The following is a 22,970-nucleotide window of genomic DNA, read 5'->3' on the forward strand; positions in this document are numbered from 1 at the left end:
TGGAAATATCCAAAGCCAGACTTCCTTCCTCTCTGGGCCCATGTGGCCCTGTTCCATGGCCTGGACTCAACCAATGATCCACAGCTCAATTTTCTATCTCTGTTGACTTCTTCATGTTGTCCAGATTTCTTATCACCTCTGAGCCCCAAGATCAATCTCAGCTGTCCCCAAGAGCAGCTTCAGAGGGAAACATTTCCCCTCCTCTTGCCTTGCATGGGTGGACTCACTGTATTGTTGGATGGGAATGTGGCCTGTTACCCATCCAATAGCTGTAGCTATTGCTGCTCAACTAGCTGCTCTGGGGAAGATGATCTCGTGACCTCTGCTCCATGGAGCCATCTCCTGTGCTTTAAGACACTAGAAGCAAAGAACATCCCTCTGCCCTTCTGATTACTGGCTTTGGGCAGGGATGCAGGTTTTAATTCCCAGGAAGAGTTGGAGGGGGGAGTTTAAAGAGACAGATCATAAAACATTTTGCTCTTTTTCAGGCCTTTACCTGTTACAATGCCACCACTGTCAGCTAATTTTTTTGTGGAGATGGGGATCCCCTATGTCACCCAGGCTGGTCTTGAACTCCTAGCCTTTAGAGAGCCTTCTGACTGTGCCGTCCAAAGTATTGGGGTGACAGGTGTGAGCCACAGTGCCCCACCCCTGGTTGTTTTATCTGCATGGATCTGGAGGTTGCTATAAACTCAGGCTCTCCACTGTTAATTTTCTTAGGCAGGAAGTGGTGCTGTCTTGTGTGAGGAGGGAGTGGTCCCCCCAGCGAGGTGATGAATTTTTCACGTTGTGTTGAGAAAGTCCTGTGGACTCATTGCCTGGATGTTGATCATTTTCTCCCATGTTAGTATCAGCAGGGAGTAGAAAGGCTGGCAGAACAAAAGAGGAAGAGAGAAGAAAGGAGGCTGGTAAAGAAATGCCTCAAGAAAGCAAAAGAGCTTGGCAGAGGACCAAAGGAGAGACTGTAGCTAGAACCAGGGAAGTTGAGGCAACAATGCTACCTCTTGGATTTTATATGTAACACCAGAGGATGAGAGATGTCATTTAAAATGACATTCATAGATTAAAAACTTCAAGGGAGATATCCCTTGAAACCTTCACTCCAGGGAGGGCTCTAGTAAGCAAATCCTTTTTGAGCCTCTGGCTTTTTTTTTTTTTAAGTTCTAATCGTGTGTGTGTGTGTGTGTGTGTGTGTGTGTGTGTGTGTGTGTGTGTGGTTACATCATCGTAAAAGCTCCTCTCCTGTTTTCCCAGCTGTTTCATAGAGAGGAACGCCCAACTAACATTGATCAGGGTGAAGAAATCAGTTCAGGCATTTATGGTGTGGGTTAATTCTGCGAGGATTGACACCCACTTAATTTCATCTTCCATACCTGGCCTGATACCTGGCTTGACCAGTGAGTTTCGCCCTTTCCAGCTGAGCTTGCTAAACTCAGCAGTGAAACCCAGAGCTCAATGAATAGAGGTAGTTGCATCATGAGGCTATGTTCTGGTCAAGACACTTAATCTCTCTGAACTTCTCAGTCCATTCATCTGTAAAATGGGAATAATAATTCCTACCCTGCCTCCCTCACAGGTTTGCAATGTGGATCAAGTGAGCTAGAATATATGAATAAAAGTGGATGCTATAAAGGAATTTTATTAATAACAAGAGTGGGCTGTTTCTGGATCATATAAAATAGGATAAAGATGAGTACAGCATATGCTTTTTTCTCTTTTTAAAGTTTTTTTTTTAGGAACGGGGTTGCATTCTGTCCCCCAGGCTGGAGTGCAGTGGTGTGATCGTAGCTCACTATAACTTCGAAGTCCTGGGATCAAGCAATCCTCCTGCCTTAGCCTTCCGAGTAACTGGAACTACAGCTCTGCACCACCATGCACAGCTAATTTTTCTTATTTTTTATAAAAAACTAGGGGGGGTGGGTAGATTGTGTGTCACCCAGGCTGTTCTCAATCCCCTGGCCACAAGCTATCCTCCTGCCTTGGCCTCCAAAAGTCCTGGGATTACAGGTGTGAACCACCTAGTCTGGCCTTTTCTCTTTTTTACGCATCCTTTGGTGCTTTTTTCCCCTGAGGAACCAGTTTAACCCCACCCTCGGATGCCCGTGTGTGTGTGTGTGTGTGTGTGTGTGTGTGTGTGTGTGTGTGTGTGTTCCCTGCTGTTGAGCTCTGCAGGAGGTTTGCGTCCTGATGGAGTCTGGATGCAGCCCTCGGGCGCTGCCAGGCTGCCAGCGTAACGTCTCACTGTGGGAACAAGCCGCAGGGCTGAGGAAAGGAGTCCTGACAAAGTAGGATGGGAATGTGCGTGCTCGCCCACCCAAGGGTGCCCTGCAGCTTGTGAGCCACCATCATCCGAGGGATCAAAGCCCTGGCTGCAGGTGACTCATGGCATGGGGCTGCCAAGTGACTCTGTTTTCTTTCCAGGTCTCGACCCTGCAGGCCCTCTATTCAACGGGAGGCCTCCCCAGGATAGATTGGATCCGAGTGACGCACAGTTCGTTGATGTCATCCATTCCGACACTGATGGTAACATTCCTGTCCTTGTGGGCCAGTGCCCCCCCCAAGCATCTTCCTCCCCACGTCCCCTCCCCTCTGCCCCTCCGCCCTGGGGAGATCATCATGTAGGGGCAGATCAGGTTGCTCTAGGTTCCCACTTTTCCTACCAGGCAGGTTCCCAAATCCACAGAAATATTGAAGGGAAGCTGCTTTAATGCAGGCACCCAGGAACTTGTGCTGGAGTGGGGATGATTTTCCCATCATCTCTATCTCTCTTTTTTTTTTTTTTTTTTTTTTTGAGCGATCATTGTGCCCTGAAGGACAGGCCAATTTGCACAATATGTGAACAAATGTTTTCCTATGTGCAGCTGGGTTTGGAGGCATGATTTGCATGATTTCCTGGTTTTGCTGGTTCTTTCTCATTATTTCTTCAAGCAGAAAGGTACATTTACGTGTTGTGTCTCTGCACACAGACCGACATAGACTCACCTGCAGCTCTCTAGCTCTCTGTAGATCTTCCTGGCCATCTCTGATTTTCACGATGTTAGTTTCATTTCAAGGATGGGTGTTTATATCCGGATATCTAGGAGAACAGCTGGAGTAGGGACTTGGGAAAGGTTGCGGGAGTAGAGTGGAGTGGTCGTTTAATCATACATCCCCTCCGTGATACAACCACCTAACACACCATGACCACCTGTCTTGGCACTCTGGTGTGGGATTCAGGAATTGTTTGCTTTAAGAAGAAATGTCTCTTTGTGAAACAGCTGCATTACTGTGGAGTTTGCAAAGTACTACCTTACATAAATGCAGTACCTCAATGACACGTTAATGCTTGGTGGAATAGAGCAATTTATTTTTTTATTTCTGGAAAGCAAATTTTGAAGGAACGAACATGAGCTTTGAAGTCAGGTGGATATGGATTTAAATCCCAAGTTTTGCTCTTTGTATTGATATCATGTTAGTTCCTTAAGTCCTCTGAGCCTCTGTATCTTTTTTTTTTTTTTTAATTTTTTTTGAGACAGAGTCTCACTTTGTTGGCCAGGCTAGTGTGAGTGCCATGGCATCAGCCTAGCTCACAGCAACCTCAATCTCCTGAGCTCAAGCCATCCTCTTGCCTCAGCCTCCCAAGTAGCTGAGACTACAGACATGCGCCACCATGCCCAGCTAATTTTTTCTATATATATTAGTTGGCCAATTAATTCCTTCCTATTTTTATAGTAGAAATGGGGTCTTGCTCTTGCTCAGGCTGGTTTCGAACTCCTGACCTCGAGCAATCTGCCTGCCTGGGCCTCCCAGAGTGCTAGGATTACAGGCGTGAGCCACCGCGCCCGGCCTCTCTGTATCTTCATCTAAGTTACTTCATCTGATTTTACCAATAGCTACTTTGTAGAGATTGTGAAACTCAGAAGAAAAGTATGTAGAACACCTACTATCATGTCCACAGACACATGTTGGTTCTCAATATATAAGTATTATTACCATGATGAACTCTATATACATATTCATATGCATATGTACCTATATAATCTTAATCAAGCATTTTTATCGATTATTTTGGAGTTACATAGTTAAAGAAAATAAGCAGTTAAGTCTATCTATAAATTTTTCAGTCCCCATTTTCTAGAAGTATTTCCAATTTATTTACTATCCTAGATCCCAAATATTTAAAAAAATTAATTTTTTGCTATTTCTTAATCGTTCAAGATTTACACAAATGCAAATAGATGCTCAGGAAGCACCTGGCATTTCAACCAAATGTAAAGAGGAAATGTATGATTTTATCAGTCTTGCAGTAAGTTATGTCTTTAGAAATATTAGAAGTAAATTGTGGCTCACGCCTGTAATCCTAGCACTCTGGGAGGCCGAGGCAGGAAGATCCCTCAGTCAGGAGTTCGAAACCAGCCTGAGGAAGAGCAAGACCCCGTCTCAACTAAAAATAGAAATTAATTGGCCAACTAAAAACATATAGAAAAAATTAGCTGGGCATGGTGGCACATGCCTGTAGTCCCAGCTACTCGGGAGGCTGAGGCAGAAGGATTGCTTGAGCCCAGGAGTTGGAGGTTACTGTGAGCTAGGCTGACACCACAGCACTCAATCTAGCCTGGGCAACAGAGTGAGACTCTGTCTCAAAAAAAAGAAAAAAAAAGTAAATTCCATTATCATCTTTGCAGTCATTTTGTTGGAAATTGTTGCTTTCTAACTAACTATCTGGGTAACTTTGTGCAAAACATTTAAATAGCTATAACAATAATGCTAACAACAACAAAAATAAAATAATACTATAATTCCTGCCTATATCCTGCAAGCAAATGAGCTATGAGATATGAAAAGTTCAAAGCAGTATAAAAGCATAGTATGTTCTCTTTTAGCACTGGGCTACAGAGAACCATTAGGAAATATAGACTTCTACCCAAATGGAGGAGCGGATCAACCTGGTTGTCCCCAAACAATATTTGGAGGTAAGTGCAGATACTTTGTATTTTGTAAAATAGTGGTTTGAAAAAGGTATATTTTTAAAATCCGATATTATTCTACATGGAATAGTTTTCCATAGAAGATTAATTTCCTGAGAAGATAGAGGTGATATAAATATAAATTATAAATTAAAAATTGAAACTCAAATATACTATTTTTAAAAACTATAACCATATGATTAAAAGCTATTATAAATTATTCTCTCTTGAAAAGGTGTGTCTTTGACCTAGAAAGTCCACATCTGGAAACCTTTCCTAGAGAAATGATGGAAAATATAGACAAGCATTAGAGTGCAAAGATAGTTAAAGTTTTAGAAATAGTCAAAGGCCAGGCACAGTGGCTTATGCCTATAATCCTAGCACTTTGGGAGGCCAAGGCAGAAGAATTGCTCGAGCCCAGGCGTTTGAGGTTGAAGTGAGCTATGATGACACTACTGCACTCTACTAGCCTGGGTGACAAAGTGAGACCCTGTCTCAAAAACAAAAACAAAAAAAGTGAAGTAGGGAGACAGAATATAAAAACCCACCCCTAAATGTTGTAAATCTATATTTTATCATTGCTAAAGTAAAAGAGCCATGCAAATAATTATAGACAAAAAGATGATCTTTTTACAAAATGGCAGCTTTGTTTTGGCCCATTGGAGTGACATAGTATTTGAAAATTATCTGACTGAAATAATATAAATAGGTCCAACCACATTGTATAATACCATAGTGAGTGTTCAAATCCCACCCTGATGGTGTAACTACATCCAAAGCAGCCGAAGATAAGGTACTTTGCTCACAAAAGATATCCGCTGTATTCTTTTTTTTTTTTTTTTTTGAGACAGAGTCTCACTCTGTTGCCTGGGTAGAGTGCCGTGGCATCAGCCTAGCTCACAGCAACCTCAAACTCCTGGGCTCAAGCAATCCTCCTGCCTCAGCCTCCTGAGTAGCTGGGACTACAGGCATGCATCACCATGCCCAGCTAATTTTTTTTTCTACATATTTTTAGTTGGCCAATTAATTTCTTTCTATTTTTGGTAGAGATGGGGTCTTACTCTTGCTCAGACTGGTTTCGGATTCCTGACCTTGAGCGATCCACCTGCCTCGGCCTCCCAGAGTGCTAGGATTACAGGCGTGAGCCACCGCGCCCGGCACCCGGCCTCCGCTGTATTCTTATTGACCTTGTTTCTGCAAAAGGAAGTTCCAGGAACAGTCAGTTAACGTTCACCTGCCAGGTTTCACTCCGGTCCAGCTTGGCCCCACGTTAGCCCCACACTTCTCCCTTCTTGCCCCTCTAGTTCTCTTTGTCCTTCACTGATCTCTCCTGTGGGCACAAGTGGACTCTGGCAGAAGAGGGAATGATCCAGAGCCCAGCACCTCTCCAAACCACTGGCTCGCAATCACAGCTCCTGTTCTCATGGGGTTTACTGTTTCCTATTTGAATCCTCACATCCACTGATTTCCCATCTTTTGGACCCAGTTCTCTTTTTTGAATGACATCAGCTTCTGACCCCTCAACCTTCTGACAGCCTCTGTGCTGCAGTTCATCATCTCCAGCTCTTCTGACACCGTCCCTATGTGTCACCAGCTTCCTGTCTCACCATCACACTGCATGGCCCCACGAAGAACTAACTTGAGGTCCACCTCCCACCTCCATTCATCACTTCTAGTGCCACCTCCTATCATTCAGCCCCTCACTTCACCCTTGTAGCAGAAATGGAGTCCCTGCCACCTGGCTGCTATCATGAATGCCCTGTCCACCCCCAGACCTTTAGGCCTCAGCCAGGTCAGTTCCACTTTTGCTTGGGAACGTTGCTGGAGAAGTCATGAAGCCTTGTTGATTGAATATTTGGTTGAGTACAAGGTCCAAGTAAACTTACTACCTTCTCCCTGGCTTTCAATAATGCCAGAGAATCCTCTTGTTCCTCTCTTGCTGACTTCCTAGGATCATTCCTCATGCTTCTTTCCCAAATATCTCCTTCTTACACACTCTCACCTCTAAGAGGTAAGCTAGAGTTGACTTTTGTGCCTAGATCAAGGTCCCATGTAAGAGGGCCATTTCATCTATCCTCATCTTAGTTCCCAAGAATGTAAAGACCGTGTTCATGTTCTCTCCTTTAGAGCGTCCCCCACCCTTTTTCAAAGCTGTCTCCTCTGTGTGCCTTCCTCTTGGGGTCTTCCTCTACCAGTCCACTCCCTACCGCCTTCCTCCCCTGATGCCTTTACTCGTTCCTTCTTCCGTGGCTCATTGCCTCTGCCTTCTGCGGAAAACCTCTGGGGAATTGCTCACACTCATTGAATTGTTCTCCTTCTTTCCACTGACAAACCCACCTAATGAGGGTCTTCATTTCTGCTTCCATCTCCTAACTGGCAGGAATGATATGCGCATGAGGGTTCTTTCTTCATATTATTCTCTCAATTTTTATGCCTGTTTGAAAATTCTCATAATAAATGTGGAAGAGTAGTGAGAGAGGTATATGATTGAAGCCAGTTGCTTGAGTTCCTTTCAATCTCCCTTTAAGTAACATATTGAAAAAAGCATGATAAAAAGGAATAAATTAATGATTAACTAATGATTTGCTCTTTCTTTTTTTCCTCACTAACTCAATTGACTTACTGACTGACAGACTCTCTCTCCTATGATTTGCTCTTTTTTTTTTTTTTTTTTTTTTGAGACAGAGTCTCGCCTTGTTGCCCAGGCTAGAGTGAGTGCCGTAGCATCAGCCTAGCTCACAGCAACCTCAAACTCGTGGGTTCAAGCAATCCTGCTGCCTCAGCCCCCTGAGTAGCTGAGACTATAGGCATGCGCCACCATGCCCAGCTAATTTTTTCTATATATATTAGTTAGCCAATTAATTTCTTTCTATTTATAGTAGAGACAGGGTCTCACTCTTGCTCAGGCTGGTTTCGAACTCCTGACCTCGAGCAATCTGCCTGCCTCGACTTCCCAGAGTGCTAGGATTACAGGCATGAGCCACCGCACCCGGCCTATGATTTGCTCTTGTGATAACAATTTTGGTAATCCCTCCTGATTCTTCATGACCCAGGAAGGTAGGCCACTTGACCCAGACACCATTGGTGCCAGTAGCTGTCAACCTGACAAGTGGACACTGACGTAATCTTTTGCAGGGAAGTGGCCCTGCAAAATTAGACCAGAGGCTTTCAACTTTTATATAGTTCAAGATCACATGGGGAATATGTGATTGATAAATGAGCAATCAAGGTCTTTAATTAAAGCATGTTTGCTTTAATTCTTGCCACAACCTTATTTATTTATTTATTTATTTTTCGAGAAAGTCTCACTCTGTTGCCCAGGCTAGAGTGCCGTGGCATCAGCCTAGCTCACAGCAATCTCAAACTCCTGGGCTCAAGCTATCCTCCTGCCTCAGCCTCCCAAGTAGCTGGGACTACAGGCATGCACCAGGATGCATGCCTAATTATATATATATATATATTTTTTTTTTTTTTTCAGTTGGCCCATTAATTGGGTCTCGCTCTTGCTCAGGCTGGTCTCAAACTCCTGAACTCACACGATCTGCCCGCGTCAGCCTCCCAAAGCACAACATTAATTTGATTTAATTTTTTATCCTGCCACTTGCCAGCATGAATTCTTACCTATGGGTGTTTATAAAGATTAAATGGAATGAGGTACACAGAAGGTTTTCACACAGTGCCAGATGATAAATTGTGTGTGTATAAAATATGGGATATACTATCATTAAATACCTCAACTTAATCTAATCATTTCTCTTACAACCAAGGATTGCAGTATTTTAAATGTGACCACCAGAGGTCTATGTACCTGTACCTGTCTTCCTTGAGAGAGAACTGCACTATCACTGCATATCCCTGTGACTCCTACCGGGATTATAGGAATGGCAAGTGTGTCAGTTGCCTCACACCACAAAAGGAGTCCTGTCCCTTCCTGGGTAAGTCCAATGATCAGTTTCCTCTCTGATTAAAAAAGAGCTAACTTTTGGTATGGACTCCAGAATCATTTTACTATCTAAAAATAGGCCCCAAAATTGTATTTTAAAAGAAAATTATAGTCAGCTTTTTCTAGCCAATTTGTTCTTTGAGCTACTCTAGTCTCCTAATAATAGACAGCATAGAAAAGGAATTTGTGTTTCATCCAGAAGGTAGTACAACCTCCCTGGACACACCATTCTAGTATGGAAAAGAAGGTTCCAGAAGAGTTTCTAAGCCCAGCCAGGGGATAGTCACTTGACATAGCTTGCTCCTTTTGGGACAGGAACACCTTCCCTGGGCATATAATCTCTTTGCTGGGAGAAGGTCTATAGGGAGCCCAGAGACCCTCCTGCCATATGAGCCTTGCAGAGTGACCCCTTCCAGAGAGTTCTGTCTATAAATGCCTCACTTCAAACTCTGGCTCTTGTGTGTATGTACAGGGAGTGGGGTTGATCCTGTGGAGGCTGCTCAGGTATTTGCTAGGGGTTAGTACAAATATTCTAGGTGGTTAGGGCTTTGAAATTGGATGATCACGAGAATTTTCTGATTTTTTCCAAAAGGAAAAACCCAAATTAACAGCAGAGCATGCTAGAGACAAGAGGTTCTCAACTTTGTGCATTAGAATCACCTGGGGAGTTTTTAAACATACTGATGCCTTAAAGAAAAGACAAATATTTAAGGTGATGGATATCCCAAGTATACTGATTTGATCTTTATAAATTTTATGAATGTATTAAATTATCACATGTACCCTGAGACCATGTACTTCTATTGTGTATCAATTAAAAAAATACTGATGCCTGGGTCCCACCCCAGATCAATGAAGTCAGAATCTGGAGGCCATTCTCTTGGCTTGGGGACAGAGGAGAGAGTGAGGCCCTTAGTAAGCACTTAACCTTGTTTCCTGTAGGCACAGATGTGAAGGGCACTTACCTGCTTGGTGACATAGTCACATGGCAAGGTTCTGTGCAATTTAGGTCCCCCCCCCCCCCCCGTAGTTCTTTAGGAAAGCATATTGCTTTGCAAGAGCGATGCTACTTTAGGTATGAACCTGAATCTGTTTTAATCTAGAAAATGAATGTATTACTGAAAAATGTCAATGCTATTTTTAGTCCACGCCAATGTGTGCCACTCCCCGCTCCCTTGCCCTGTTACTGGGAAGCAGTAAGGGGGGTGGGGAGGAAACCACTGTAGGGTCCTTTTGCATTCCAGCTCTTAGGGACAGGGTCAGCCAGCAAGATGGATGGCCCTGCAGATCCTCTCCATGGGGAGTGGGAGGGTGGGAGGGAGGTTGTCTCAGTGGTGGTGGTTATTGTCAACCTTGCTGTTCTTGCTATCTCAGTTGCTTTTACATTTATATAATACATATTAATGTTACACCTTTCCAACTTGTTTTATAGGCTATTATGCTGATCATTGGAAAGACTATTTAAAGGAGAAAGATCCCCCAATGACTAAGGCATTCTTTGACACAGCTGAGGAGAAGCCATTCTGCAGTGAGTGGTGCATGTGGTTGTTTGCTTTAGCCCAGCCCTTTCATTCTGGGGATGCCTGATTCTTAGCTTCCTAGCTACTTCTTGGCAAATGAGGTGAAGCAATGGTGAAGCATGGACTTTGGAGCTGGAAGGACCTAGGTCAAATTCTGATTCTATCATATAATAGCTGTGTGACTTTGGTCAAGTCATTTAACCTCTGAATCTCAGTGTCCTGATTGGTACAATGGAGATAATAATGCCTATCTTCTAGGATATTAAAATTAAAATCTCAATAAATCACAGTTGTTAGCTTCACTGGATGGCCTTTCCCATCCCTAAGATCTTCTAGAATTGCTTGATTTCCCAAGAGACATGAAACTGGGCCTAGGAAAAATCAGATGTCAGCCACATCTATGGATCAGTTCCAGCCCTAAAGCAACCACAATGACCAAAGAGCATCAAGAGGTTGAGTATTCCAGATGAGAACTGAATGGGGCAGCAGATGGTTTGATGCCTTGGGAAGCAACTGGGATTTGCCTGGGAAGATGCATGTCTTTCTTGCAATCTTGCAACCCTTTTCATTTTTCTTGGAAACAACTGTTCTAAAATAAGTTGCAGATCACTGTGTTTCACTCTTCCATTGGAGCCATGGATTTGGCATCTGCCTGGGCTGCAAGTCCCTGAGCAATAATGAGCCATGAAATGGCACCTCCAGGACTGACCTTCTTCCTTCATGGGATCATTGTCTCCCTGAGCCTCTTTCCCTTTCTCTGAAAGTTTGTTCAGGAGTCAGTGAATCTAACCATTATGAAGGGATGGATCCCATCTTCCCAAAACATACTTGACTTTGGGAAGCAAAGAGTTGGGAGAAGACACATCATATGTTTCAATTTATTTAACAGGAGCTTATTGGGTGCTACTGGGATTATAAAGAGGAATAATCATCCCTTCCCAGTTATTGTAGTATTTCTAATTTTATGTTTTTAAAAAACTCACAAGACATTATTCAGGCAATATTTCCATAGATGTATCTACATATTTACCACTTTTGTTGATTATCATTCTCTCTTGCATTTTGTGAATAGTCAAGTGTGCTGAGTAATGATGGGGGAAGTCCAGAGAATGATAGGAGCTCCAAGAAAGGAGACCTGACTTAGTTTGGAGGTCAGGGAAGGTTCATGGAAGAAATTACATTAAGCTGAAACCTGAAGGATAGGTTTGAAAAGCTGGCAAAGTAAGAGTGTCCAGGTGGGGGAAAGCCCAGGAACAAGAGATAGTTGGCAGTGTGGGGAGTGCAGGTGGCTTGGCAGGACCAGGAAAGAGTTGAGGGAGGTTGGGTATGTTGGTGGACATGGTCCAAATTCATGTTACATATTCCATTGTTGGAAGACCCTTGTTGGCCATGGAGGGTCTCCAGATGGCCACTTAGTAGTTCATTCTAAAATGGGCAGGCATTGAAGTGAACTGGCAATGGGCCAGTTCAGCAGCATCAGGCCAGAGACTTCAGTCGATAGGTGTGAACACCGATTCAACTGTGAGGCCTGAACATGGCAACTGGATAGCACTGAACCCTGCTGTCACTCATGCAGTCTTTACCAAAGAGAAGAGAAAGGAACGTTAGAAAATTCTGCCCTGGATCTTTGCAGAGAAACTAGAGATAAAGGGAAAAAGAGACTCGGTTATAGGGAGGTTGGGTTTTTAGGAACTGGCCGTTGAAGGAAGTAGTTGGGAGTATCTCTCTCTTACCATGTTCTTTCCCTGTTTTGCAGTGTATCATTACTTTGTGGATATTCTAACTTGGAACAAGAACATAAGAAGAGGAGACATTACAATCAAATTGAGAGACAAAGCTGGAAACATCACAGAATCCAAAATCAATCAGTAAGTTGAGTTGCAATAGTTTACACTTTGCTGATCCTCTTTTTGCTCAGAGAAATGAAATCCTACGTATTCCTACTTTCTTCTTCATAGGTCTGTACTTTTCCTTGTTCTACAAAAAAAAAAAAAAAAAAAAAAAGATATAAGGAGACATACTGCTTAGTTCCTTGCCCTGTCTTTTGATCTCCCAGGCTCTTTACAAATGGAATTGGTGCAAGAGTTTTCTTTCCTTCTCTTCTTTCCTGCCCCCCTTTCTTTCTTCCTTTCTCCATTCCTCTCTCTTTCCCTCCCTTCCTCCCTTCCCTTCCTTCCTCCTCACTTCCTTTGACTAAACATTTAATACAAAAGTTATCCCTGCTTGCTGTAAGGACTTAAACAATAAAGGAATATGCTGATTTAATCATTCCACATTTATACATATATCACACAGTACCCCATAAATACATATAATTATCATTTGTCAATCAAAGATCATATTAATAAAAAACAATAAAGGAAATGCAACATAAAAGTAGAAATCCTTGCCCCATCCCTCCAACAATCCCACCCCCAAGGGCATCCACCACATTCATTTTTTTTTTTTTTTGAGACAGAGTATTACTCTGTCACCCAAGCTAGAATGTAGTGGCATCATCATAGCTCACTGCAACCACAAATTCCTGGGCTCAAGAGATCCTCCTTCTTCAGCCTCATGAGTAACTGGGACTACAGGTGCATGCCACCATACCCAGCTAATTTTTTCTATTTGTAGTAGAGATGGGGTCTTGCTTTTGCCCAGGCTGGTCTTTCCTGAAACTGCTGAGCTCAAGCGATCCTCCTGCCTTGGCCTCCTAGAGTGCTAGGATTACAGGTGTGAGCCATTGCACCTGGCCAACACATTCTTATTTTAGTAATGTTTGTGAAGAAGTCACCACCAATCAGAGAATATATAGAAAAAGGAAATAGTTGTTCTGTTACATGGTGAGATTATTAGTACTCTTCTCTTGTTTTCAAGATAAACTTTAACATTTTTAGTATTATTATAATTATTGTTTGAGACAGAGTCTCACTCTGTTGCTGGGGCTAGAGTGCTGTGGCATTAGCCTCGCTCACAGCAACCTCAAATTCCTGGGCTCAAGCAATCCTTCTGCCTCAGCCACCCGAGTAGCTGGGACTACAGGCATGCACCACCATGCCCGGCTAATTTTTTTTTTCTATATATTTTTAGTTGTCCAGCTAATTTCTTTCTATTTTTAGTAAAGATGGGGTCTTGCTGTTGCTCAGGCTGGTCTGGAACTCCTGAGCTCAAACAATCCTCCTGCCTCAGCCTCCCAGAGTGCTAGGATTACAGATGTGAGCCACTGTGCCCGGCCTATTTTTAGTATTATTTTTAAATTTAAGATAAGAGAAATGATATTAGAGCATGCACCATGAGTTATCCGGTCTCAGAAGACTGTGGGAACAGATGGAGTCATAGTCAAAGTGATTATTTGCCTAGCAACTCTCCCTGTCTCCATGTATTTCTTTTTTAAACATTAAAAAATTGAGATATAATTCACATAACATTCACCCTTTAAAGTACACAGTTCAGTGATTTTTAGTATATTCACAAAATGTACAACCATCACCAACATTTACTTCCATAACATTTTATCATCTCAATCCCCTCCCCATATCCATTAGTAGTAATTTCTCATTTCTGTCCCCCTCACTCCCCTAACCCTTGGCAAGGACTAATCTACTTTCTCTGTGAATTTGTCTCTTCTGGACATCTCATATAAAGGGAATCATACAATGTGGTCTTTGTGTCTGGCTTCTTTTGGTTAGTATAATGTTTCCAAGATTCATTCAGGTTGTAGCATATAGCAATACTTAATTCCTTTTTATGGCCAAATATTCCATTGTGTGTATATACTACATTTTACATATCAGTTGATGGACATTTGAGTTGTTTCCAGGTTTTGGCTATTATGAGTAATGCCTCTATGAATATGTATACAAGTTTTTGTGTGGACATGCATTTTCATTTCTTTTGGGTATATACCTAGGAATGAAATTGCTGGATCATAATATTGTATCTCCATGTTGAACATTTTGAGGAACTGCCAGACTCTTTTCCAAAGAAGTTATAGTTGTACCATTTCACATTCCCACCAGCAATATACGAGGGTTCCAATTTCTCCACATCCTTGTCAACACTTGTTATTTGTCTGTCTTTTTAAAAATTTTTTCATTTTTATTGTGCTAAAAAGCCATACAATTTACCATGATAATCATTTTTTGGTGTACAATCAGTAGTGTTAAAGTATATTCACATTGTTGTGAAATAGATCACTAGAACTTTTTCATCTTGTGAAACTGAAAATGTATACCCATTAAACAATTCCACTTTCCCCACTCCCAGCCCCTAGTGAATACCATTCTACTTTCTCTTTTTTTTTTTTTTTTTTTTTTTTTGAGACAGAGTCTCACTTTGTTGTCCAGGCTAGAGTGAGTGCCGTGGCGTCAGCCTAGCTCACAGCAACCTCAAACTCCTGGGCTTGAGTGATCCTTCTGCCTCAGCCCCCCGAGTAGCTGGGACTACAGGCATGCGCCACCATGCCCGGCTAATTTTTTCTATATATATCAGTTGGCCAATTAATTTCTTTCTATTTATAGTAGAGACGGGGTCTCGCTCTTGCTCAGGCTGGTTTTGAACTCCTGACCTCGAGCAATCCGCCCGCCTCGGCCTCCCAAGAGCTAGGATTACAGGCGTGAGCCACAGCGCCCGGCCGTACTTTCTCTTTCTGTGAATTTCACTACTTCAGATATTTCATATAAGCAGAATCATATAGTATTTGTTTTTCTGTGACTGGCTTATTTCACTTAGCACAACATCCTCGAGGTTCATCCACTCTGTAGCATGTGACAGGATATCTTTCATTTCCAAGGCTGAATAATATTCCATTGTTTGCAGATATCACATTTTATTTACCTTTTCATCTATGGATGGACACTTCCTTGAGTTGCTTCCATCTCTTGGCTATTGTGAATAGTGCTGCTATGAACATGGGTGTGCATGTCTCTTAGAGGCCCTGCTTTCAATTCTTTTGGATATATATCCAGAAGTGGGATTGCTGGATTGTATCGTAATTCTATTTTTAATTTTTTGAGACACTGTCATACTGTTTCCAATCCCACCAATGGGGCGCAAGGGTTCCATTTTCTCCACATCCAATAACCAACACTTGTTATTTTCTGTCATTTTGATAGTAGCCATCTGCATGGGTGTGAGGTGATTCTGTCTTTTTGCACATTTCCGTCACTCTTACACTTCCTTACTTTCTGATGCACAGGGTGTTCCAGGATCACTCTGCACTTTGCCTGTCCCAGCCCTGGAATCAACCATTTCTCCGAGAAGCTCTGGTTCCTTTTAGTGGAGATGGTATTGAGAAACCAAAATCTGGGCACCTTGTAGATTAGTTTACTTGTGGCCCTTGTGCACGCCACAGGACTTACACATGATTCCAGTGGGGCTGGGGTGACAGACACCTCCTCACATCCACCCTGCCCCCAAACTAAGGGTTCACGTCTAGAGCAAGCCTACTGCTCCTGCTCCTCAGGTCTCCCAGCTCCCAGAGGGACAATGACTGCGCTGAATGTTCCCAGTGACATACCATAGGCTTAATTTGGGATTCCAACTGTAGAAAACATCTCCACATACTTGGGAAAAAATATTGGAACCTGGATTTAGCTTTTTTTTTTTTTTTTTTTGAGACAGAGTCTCGCTTTGTTGCCCAGGCTAGAGTGAGTGCCATGGCGTTAGCCTAGCTCACAGCAACCTCAAACTCCTGGGCTCAAGCGATCTTCCTGCCTCAGCCTCCCGAGTAGCCGGGACTACAGGCATGCACCACCATGCCCGGCTAATTTTTTCTATATATATTAGTTGGCCAATTAATTTCTTTCTATTTTTAGTAGAGACAGGGTCTCGCTCTTGCTCAGGCTGGTTTCGAACTCCTGATCTTGAGCAATCTGCCCGCCTTGGCCTCCCAGAGTGCTAGGATTACAGGCGAATCTGGCCTGGATTTAGCTATTTTGACGTTCATCTTGAGAGGGAGGACTGAAAAAATATATACTTAAGCACAACCCAGGTAGTATCTAGTTTGGCTGAAAATATACGTATACATCTATCAATAGAGTTTAAGGGAAAGTCCATAACTCTGAACTCAGCCAAAACTGGGTTTGAATCTCTGCACTGCTGTATATATCAGCATCTGTTTCCCTGTCTGTAAAATGAGAATAGTACCTACCTCGCAGCATGTTTCAGGGGCTTGAGATGTGTCAAGAGATGAGAACATGGTCCGGGGTATGGTAGGCAGTCATCAGCAGCGTCTCTCTCTAATATCGTTTGGGGGTCAGTAGCTTCACTTGCACAGTCCTCTGCGATCAGTGGACTTTGCCCATGAAAATTAGCTAGCGCAGGCTGGGGGCATGTGGTTACTTGCTTATCAGTGATTTGCAGGCTGCAAAACTGCTTTCTGTTATTAGCAATCTGTATCTATTTTTCAATATTATTTCTTCCTTTCAGTGAACCTGCCACATTTCAGAAATACCACCAAGTGAGTCTACTTGCAAGATTTAACCAAGATCTGGATAAAGTGGCAGCAATATCCTTGATGTTCTCTACAGGATCTATAATAGGCCCCAAGTACAAACTCAGGATTCTGCGAATGAAGTTAAGGTCCCTGGCCCATCCTGAAAGGTGAGCTGAAGGCAGGGTTTGACCAGTCCCCATTATCCATGTTTTTAGATCCTGTTCAATCTGCTTGGTCTGATGTTTTCATAAGACTCCATCATTCACAGTGACAGGAAGTAAAGGGTTTTCCAAAAATTGCTTTGATTAAAAACAAGTAGCCCAGTAATACAAGAAAATCATACTGTTATGCGCTTAAAGATAAACAGCCCAGTAAGCCAAAGAAATAATGTTATGTGCTTAGTGTTATATAATTCCTCCCTCACCACCCACACTGCTTGCAAGTTGATAATTTGTTGTAAAAAAGAAAGCTTTGTAGAATTTGGCAAACTGGTAAAACAGAGCCTAGTATTAAAAAAGGTACAGGAAAATTGGAATCTTTTATTTCATGGACAGTCTAAAAGTATTATGTTGGTGTTAAATTCCTCAAATTTGATAACTGCACTGAGAAAGTCCTTATTAGGAAAGGCACACTGAAGTGTTGAGGAGTAAACAATCTATTCTCAACTGGTTCAGAGAAAACAAACAACAATGTGTGTGTGTAGAGAGAGAGGGAAAGAATGATTTTTAAAAATAAGTGCAGAGCTGTGTTAATGTGTATGTTTTGTGACAAATGCCACTCTACCATGTAGTCCTAGCATCTCATCTATAGGCTGAGAGAGAGACAAGAAATCATGTTAGCAGTTAGTACCTTATGAATTCCTTTTTCTTGAAGGTTTAGGATACTCTAAAATATTTAATAATACAAATTTCTTCTAAGAGGATAGTCAGTACATTCTAAAATGGTAGGACTTTTAAATATTTTTTTCCCTGAATATCAAAGGAATACATGTTCATTTTATAAAATCTGGAAAGTACTGAACTTTCTAGGAAGCAGAAAAATATCATCTGTGTTGTCATTATTTAGAGGCAACCACTGTTGATATTTTTGGTTATTTCTTTGTAATATTCTTTCTATTATTGTTTTTCAACCTAGTTGAAGTTATATGGTAAATAAAATTTTACATCTTACTTTCTCGTTGATATTTTACTTACTACAAGCATTTCCCCATATTGTTAGAAATAATTGCTAAGTAATTTCATATCCCAAGGGTATAATACAATTTACTAGAATGTGGTATTTTTGCAATGTCATTTACCAGGATATTTTGTCTCAATCTCCCAGGCCCCAGTTGTGCCGGTATGATCTTGTCCTGATGGAAAACGTTGAAACAGTCTTCCAACCTATTCTTTGCCCAAAGCTGCAGATGTAATCATTGCCAGGACATGTGGGCACCCGTAATATCAAGAAAGCCACCACTACAGGCTGTTTTAAAGCTTCGCCTCACCTTATCATCAAGGCACAAAAAGTACAGAAAAACCAAGGTTTTTTCCAGTAGCGTCCTATGGATGTCACATTGCACAACGTCAAACAACCTCGTGGTTATGAAAGGATCCTAGGAGGGGAGCCCCTAACTAGGGCAAGTCAGAAATAGCCGGGCTCGCAGCAGCCGGGCGCTGTCTCTGCCGCGTCCTGGGGCCTCGTTTGTTCTGACCTGTCGAAGCTGGCTGTCACACAGGCGGTTCTGCCCAGCACGGCTGCAGGTCAAGCATCTTAGAGAGAGAGACGGGCTGGAGGCCTCACTTTGGACTGGACTCCACATCCCTGTGCTAAATTCCTCCAGTCCCCACCTGGGCAGGGAAGTGAAACTGACCTACCTCGCAGGGCTGTTGTGTGGGGTTGGGAGGAAAGTCTATGAAGGGTTTTTTGAAATCCCATGGGTGCCACATCTGTGAGATGTTTGGTAAATGTGAATATGCTTTTATTTATTTTCATAGGGCTTATATAATGTGCAAAAAGAGAGCCTCTCCTTATTAACGCCAGCTTCTCTCTTGGGCTATTTGCTCTGGGATGGCAAGGAAGCCACACTCTGGCTTCCCATCTTCTCTAAAGAGGAACAGAGGAGTGGGGGAGGCAGGGAGGGACTAGGTCCTATGTGAATCAGGGAAGGGCAGGGCAGCAGTGAGGGGGCCTCACAGTGACAGGGGGTGCAGCAAGAGGCAGGAGAGGAAAAAGCAGAGCTTGTTTTTTACCTAAAGTGAAGAAGGCTCACTTGCCAGGCAACTCTCTTTTTTTGAGACAGTCTCACTCTATCACCCTGGATAGAGTGCCGTGGCGTCATCATAGCTCACTGCAACCTCACACTCCTGGGCTCAAGTGATCCTTCTGCTTCAGCCTCCTGAGTAGCAGGGACTATGGGCTCACACCACTGTGCCCAGCTAATTTTTGTATTTTTTGTAGAGACGGGGGTCTCATTCTTGCTCAGGCTGGTTTCAAACTCCTGACCTCAAGCAATCCTCCTGTCTCTGCCTCCCAGAGTGCTAAGATTACAGGTGTGAGCCACCGCAACCCTCATTTTAAGCAACCCTTAAGAAATGTGTTTTTTTCCTTATTACCAATGTAATCTGTGATTATTAAAGGAAATTTAGGAAATGCATTGATGCAAAATGAAAAAAAAAATACTATCCACACTCCTGCCTGTTAGAGGTAATTAATGTTAACCTTTTGGAATGAAGTGTTTTGCTAACATGTGAAGTCAAAGCATAAACTAGTTTGCTCTTAGAGCATCTGAAGCCTCCAGTTTGAGGAATCTTTAGACTTCCCCGGAGGTAGGTGCAATCTGTGAATCTGAAATGACAGCGGCAGCCAAGTTGAGTGGTCCTGGAGGGCCGAGGCCAGAGAGGCCAGAACGAAGGGAAGACAGTCCCTGGGGCCAGATGCACTGCAGGAAGGTTTGTGGAATTCCCGGGTTTCACAGGTCTTGTAACCTCCTCCTTATCCAAATGATGGCTCTTCAACTGCTTTCTGTGGGGATAGCCCTCATTGTAAAGAAATGGACTCTCTATTTCAAAAATTATAGAAATATGTTCCCGTGTGGCACAGATGCCTACAGATTTACATACGTATCAAATACAGAGTCTGTTTCACTTAAGTGAGGGGTGACTGACCTCTGGGTGGAGTCAGGCTCAGCGATGTTCCTGTTTGGACATCCTGCCACCCTTCCTCCTTCCCATGTTTCCTCAGCACTTGTGGGTAGAGAGAGATAGGCTGTCGTTGGTTTCCTTTAGAGTTTCATTGGTCCTGTATTTTGACTAGCACAGTTACTTTTTTGTGTTCTTTCCTTGCCTGGGAAGCAAGGGGTCAAAACAATAGCAAGAAAATGCCAGACATGGAATTTGTGAACTCTTTGGGCCAGGGCTCTCCTAGCGCAGTGCCTGGCTCGCCGTGGGCTCTGGATGCGTGTCTTCAGGATGGGTGGGTGGAGAAATGAATGAATGGATGAAGGAAGGAAGAAGTTTATTCGCTGGAGTGAACATGAATTTCAGTAAATTTCAAATATCAGCGATCAAGAGAAATAAAGGCAGTTACAAGTGTGGCCACTTTCTTCTCATAATCTTCCTGCCACGGCTGCTGGAACTTTTGCCTCTGTCTCTTGTTATCCTTGCCTCTCCTCCCTTCTCTCCGTCAGTATGGTATATCTGTCGGAATCCCAGATCCAAGGCATGATTAACTTATAGTCGGCCCTCATCCCTCCTCTTTTCACCGGTTATCTCCTAATGGGTCTGCTATTGGATCTTAGCCCAACTGCCACTTCTTGAGGGAGTCTTCTTGGACCTCATTTTCATGTATGGCCTCCGTACCTCTCCTTCATTGCACTTTCTAATTTGTATTTTTTTTTTTTTTTTGAGACAGAGTCTCGCTTTGTTGCCCAGGCTAGAGTGAGTGCCGTGGCGTCAGCCTGGCTCACAGCAACCTCAAACTCCTGGGCTCGAGCGATCCTTCTGCCTCAGCCTCCCGGGTAGCTGGGACTATAGGCATGCGCCACCATGCCCGGCTAATTTTTTTTTTTATATATATATCAGTTGGCCAATTAATTTCTTTCTATTTATAGTAGAGACGGGGTCTCGCTCTTGCTCAGGCTGGTTTTGAACTCCTGACCTTGAGCAATCCGCCCGCCTCGGCCTCCCAAGAGCTAGGATTACAGGCGTGAGCCACAGCGCCCGGCCCTAATTTGTATTTTTAAGATATTTTTTGTGTGATTATTTGGTTACTATCTGTCTTCTCTACCAGACTGCTTTGCAAGGCAGGGGCCATCTGCCTACAACATAGTCTCCATTCAAGAAAAATGTATTAAATCAACACTATTATCTTCTGAGCCCTGTGTTCCGTTGTGAGCCTAGCCAGAGCCCATTTCCATGAGGGCGGCTACCTTCTCCCAGATGCCTTTGTTACTGTTGTCTCCATTATCTTTAGAGGCCGATTGCCCATTTTCCGGGCTCTGTGGAAAAAAAGAAGTTGGCTCTTTCATCACTCCTCATCACATCTTCCAGGTGGTCCCAACACCATTCCTCAGCAAGCCCACCTGTCCCAAAGTCTAGCATATTTCCACCCCCACCCCCTCCTTGTTTTAGCACCACTGCTAAAATCCTCCAGGACCCTGCAACATTACTGGGTGACTCCAAGCTGTAGTTCAGAATCCTCCATTGTCTACTTTTCCATGACTCTCCCTTCCACCTGCTTTGCCACCAACTTTGTACATGCTCCCATTACTGCTTTTATCACGCCATATTGTAATGCATTTGTGTGTCTTTAATTCCTCTGAAACTGTGAGCTCCATGAGAGCAGCTGCTATTTATTTGTCTTTGCCTCCTGAGTACCTAGCACAATGCCAGGCACAAAGGAGGCACTCAATAAATGCCTTTTGAACAGAATGGAATGGATTCATGCTTGGGAACTTGAGGGAATCGCCCCCACTCTGATTCAGACATCAAGACACTTACCTGTGTTATTTCCAAAACCCTACCCTGCGACCCATGCCCCTTGCTCTCATTCCTATAGATTTCTATCTTAGCCAAGGAGACTTTGGATGCCAGGAATAGAAATCTACTCACACTAATCCAAATTTTACAGATTATTGAGAGATAGAGAAGACTTGGGGAAACCCAAGGAGAGCTGAAGCATCAGACCTCAGGAAGGGGAACCAGCAGCAATAAGCACCCAGGGGCCTTTGTTAACCCTAGTGCTCTGCCACTCATCTCTCTGAGGAGCTTAGTGGCTTTCCACACAGGGCAGTGTCACCAGGTTCTTGGTGGCCAATTCCAAAGTTCAGGGAGAGGAAACAACCCTTGGACGCTCCTCTTGGGGATGTTATCTATCCCACTCCAGTTATGGCTGGGGTGGGGGTGGGGAAGCAAAATCAGGTGATCTTCAGAGCTACTCCTTTCAGTTGCCCTGGGCAAGTCCAGTTAAGCTGGAAGAGGTTGTGTGCTATCGATGAACAAGCTCGGTGAGTGCCTGGCTGTTTCACTCACACTGAAACCTCTTACCTTTTCTTCCCTCCCACTTTCGTGAGCCATTGGCACCCACCTGTTTCCCAGTCCTGCGTGTGCTCCGGGCGGGGTGATGGGTTTGTCCTCTGTTGGACTGCAGGCCATGTGCTGTGACTGAGTGGCTGCCGTGGAGGCCGGTGCAGCCTGCTGGAGGTGCACTGGCTGGTTAGAGTCGACTCTGCACATGCTGGGCTGGGGACCAGGGTGGAGGTGGTTGCGAGTGGGGATCACAGTCCAGGGCCTTCTCCCCAAGCAGACAGGTTGAGCAGGAGGAATCAGAATAGGAGTCTGGGGGGCAGGGCAGGGGTATTAGACCCACGTGAAAGAGCTCTGTCAAAGTTCGCTTACCACCTTCTGTTGGCCAAATCTCATGACCTTCAGATTTCCCTGGTGGGTTTCTCCATGGACTCTGGCATTGTCTACCAGTGTCTTTTCTAACCGTATCTCTTGGGCTTTCAGGACAACTTTTTTCCCCCTGTTTCTTATCCCACATCCCTGACTGAGCCATCTTGTTCTCTTTCCTTGGTTCCACTATTTCTTACCAGGCTTCTGCTTTCAGTCTTCTCTCCTGTCACTTACTTACTTAACTCTTCCTAAACTTTAGTTTCCTATATT

General features: G+C 43.5%; 1 protein-coding gene across 3 annotated transcripts in view; it reads left to right on the top strand.

The window, feature by feature from the left end:
* The window catches only part of LIPH (lipase H), a 42,422-nt gene extending 20,705 nt beyond the window's left edge, over positions 1-21,717 (top strand). For all 3 annotated transcript variants that reach the window (XM_076003323.1, XM_012749820.2, XM_076003325.1), the window contains 7 exons: positions 2,422-2,523; positions 4,863-4,952; positions 8,714-8,881; positions 10,322-10,417; positions 12,166-12,277; positions 16,821-16,994; positions 18,151-21,717. In XM_076003323.1, coding sequence (XP_075859438.1) covers positions 2,422-2,523; positions 4,863-4,952; positions 8,714-8,881; positions 10,322-10,417; positions 12,166-12,277; positions 16,821-16,994; positions 18,151-18,238 — 830 coding nt within the window. In that variant the 3' untranslated portion in view covers positions 18,239-21,717. The remainder of the gene's footprint in view (positions 1-2,421; positions 2,524-4,862; positions 4,953-8,713; positions 8,882-10,321; positions 10,418-12,165; positions 12,278-16,820; positions 16,995-18,150) is intronic.
* Positions 21,718-22,970: the final 1,253 nt, after the last annotated feature.

The sequence above is a fragment of the Microcebus murinus genome, chromosome 1, assembly GCF_040939455.1.
Source record: "Microcebus murinus isolate Inina chromosome 1, M.murinus_Inina_mat1.0, whole genome shotgun sequence".
NCBI classification, from domain to species: domain Eukaryota; kingdom Metazoa; phylum Chordata; class Mammalia; order Primates; family Cheirogaleidae; genus Microcebus; species Microcebus murinus.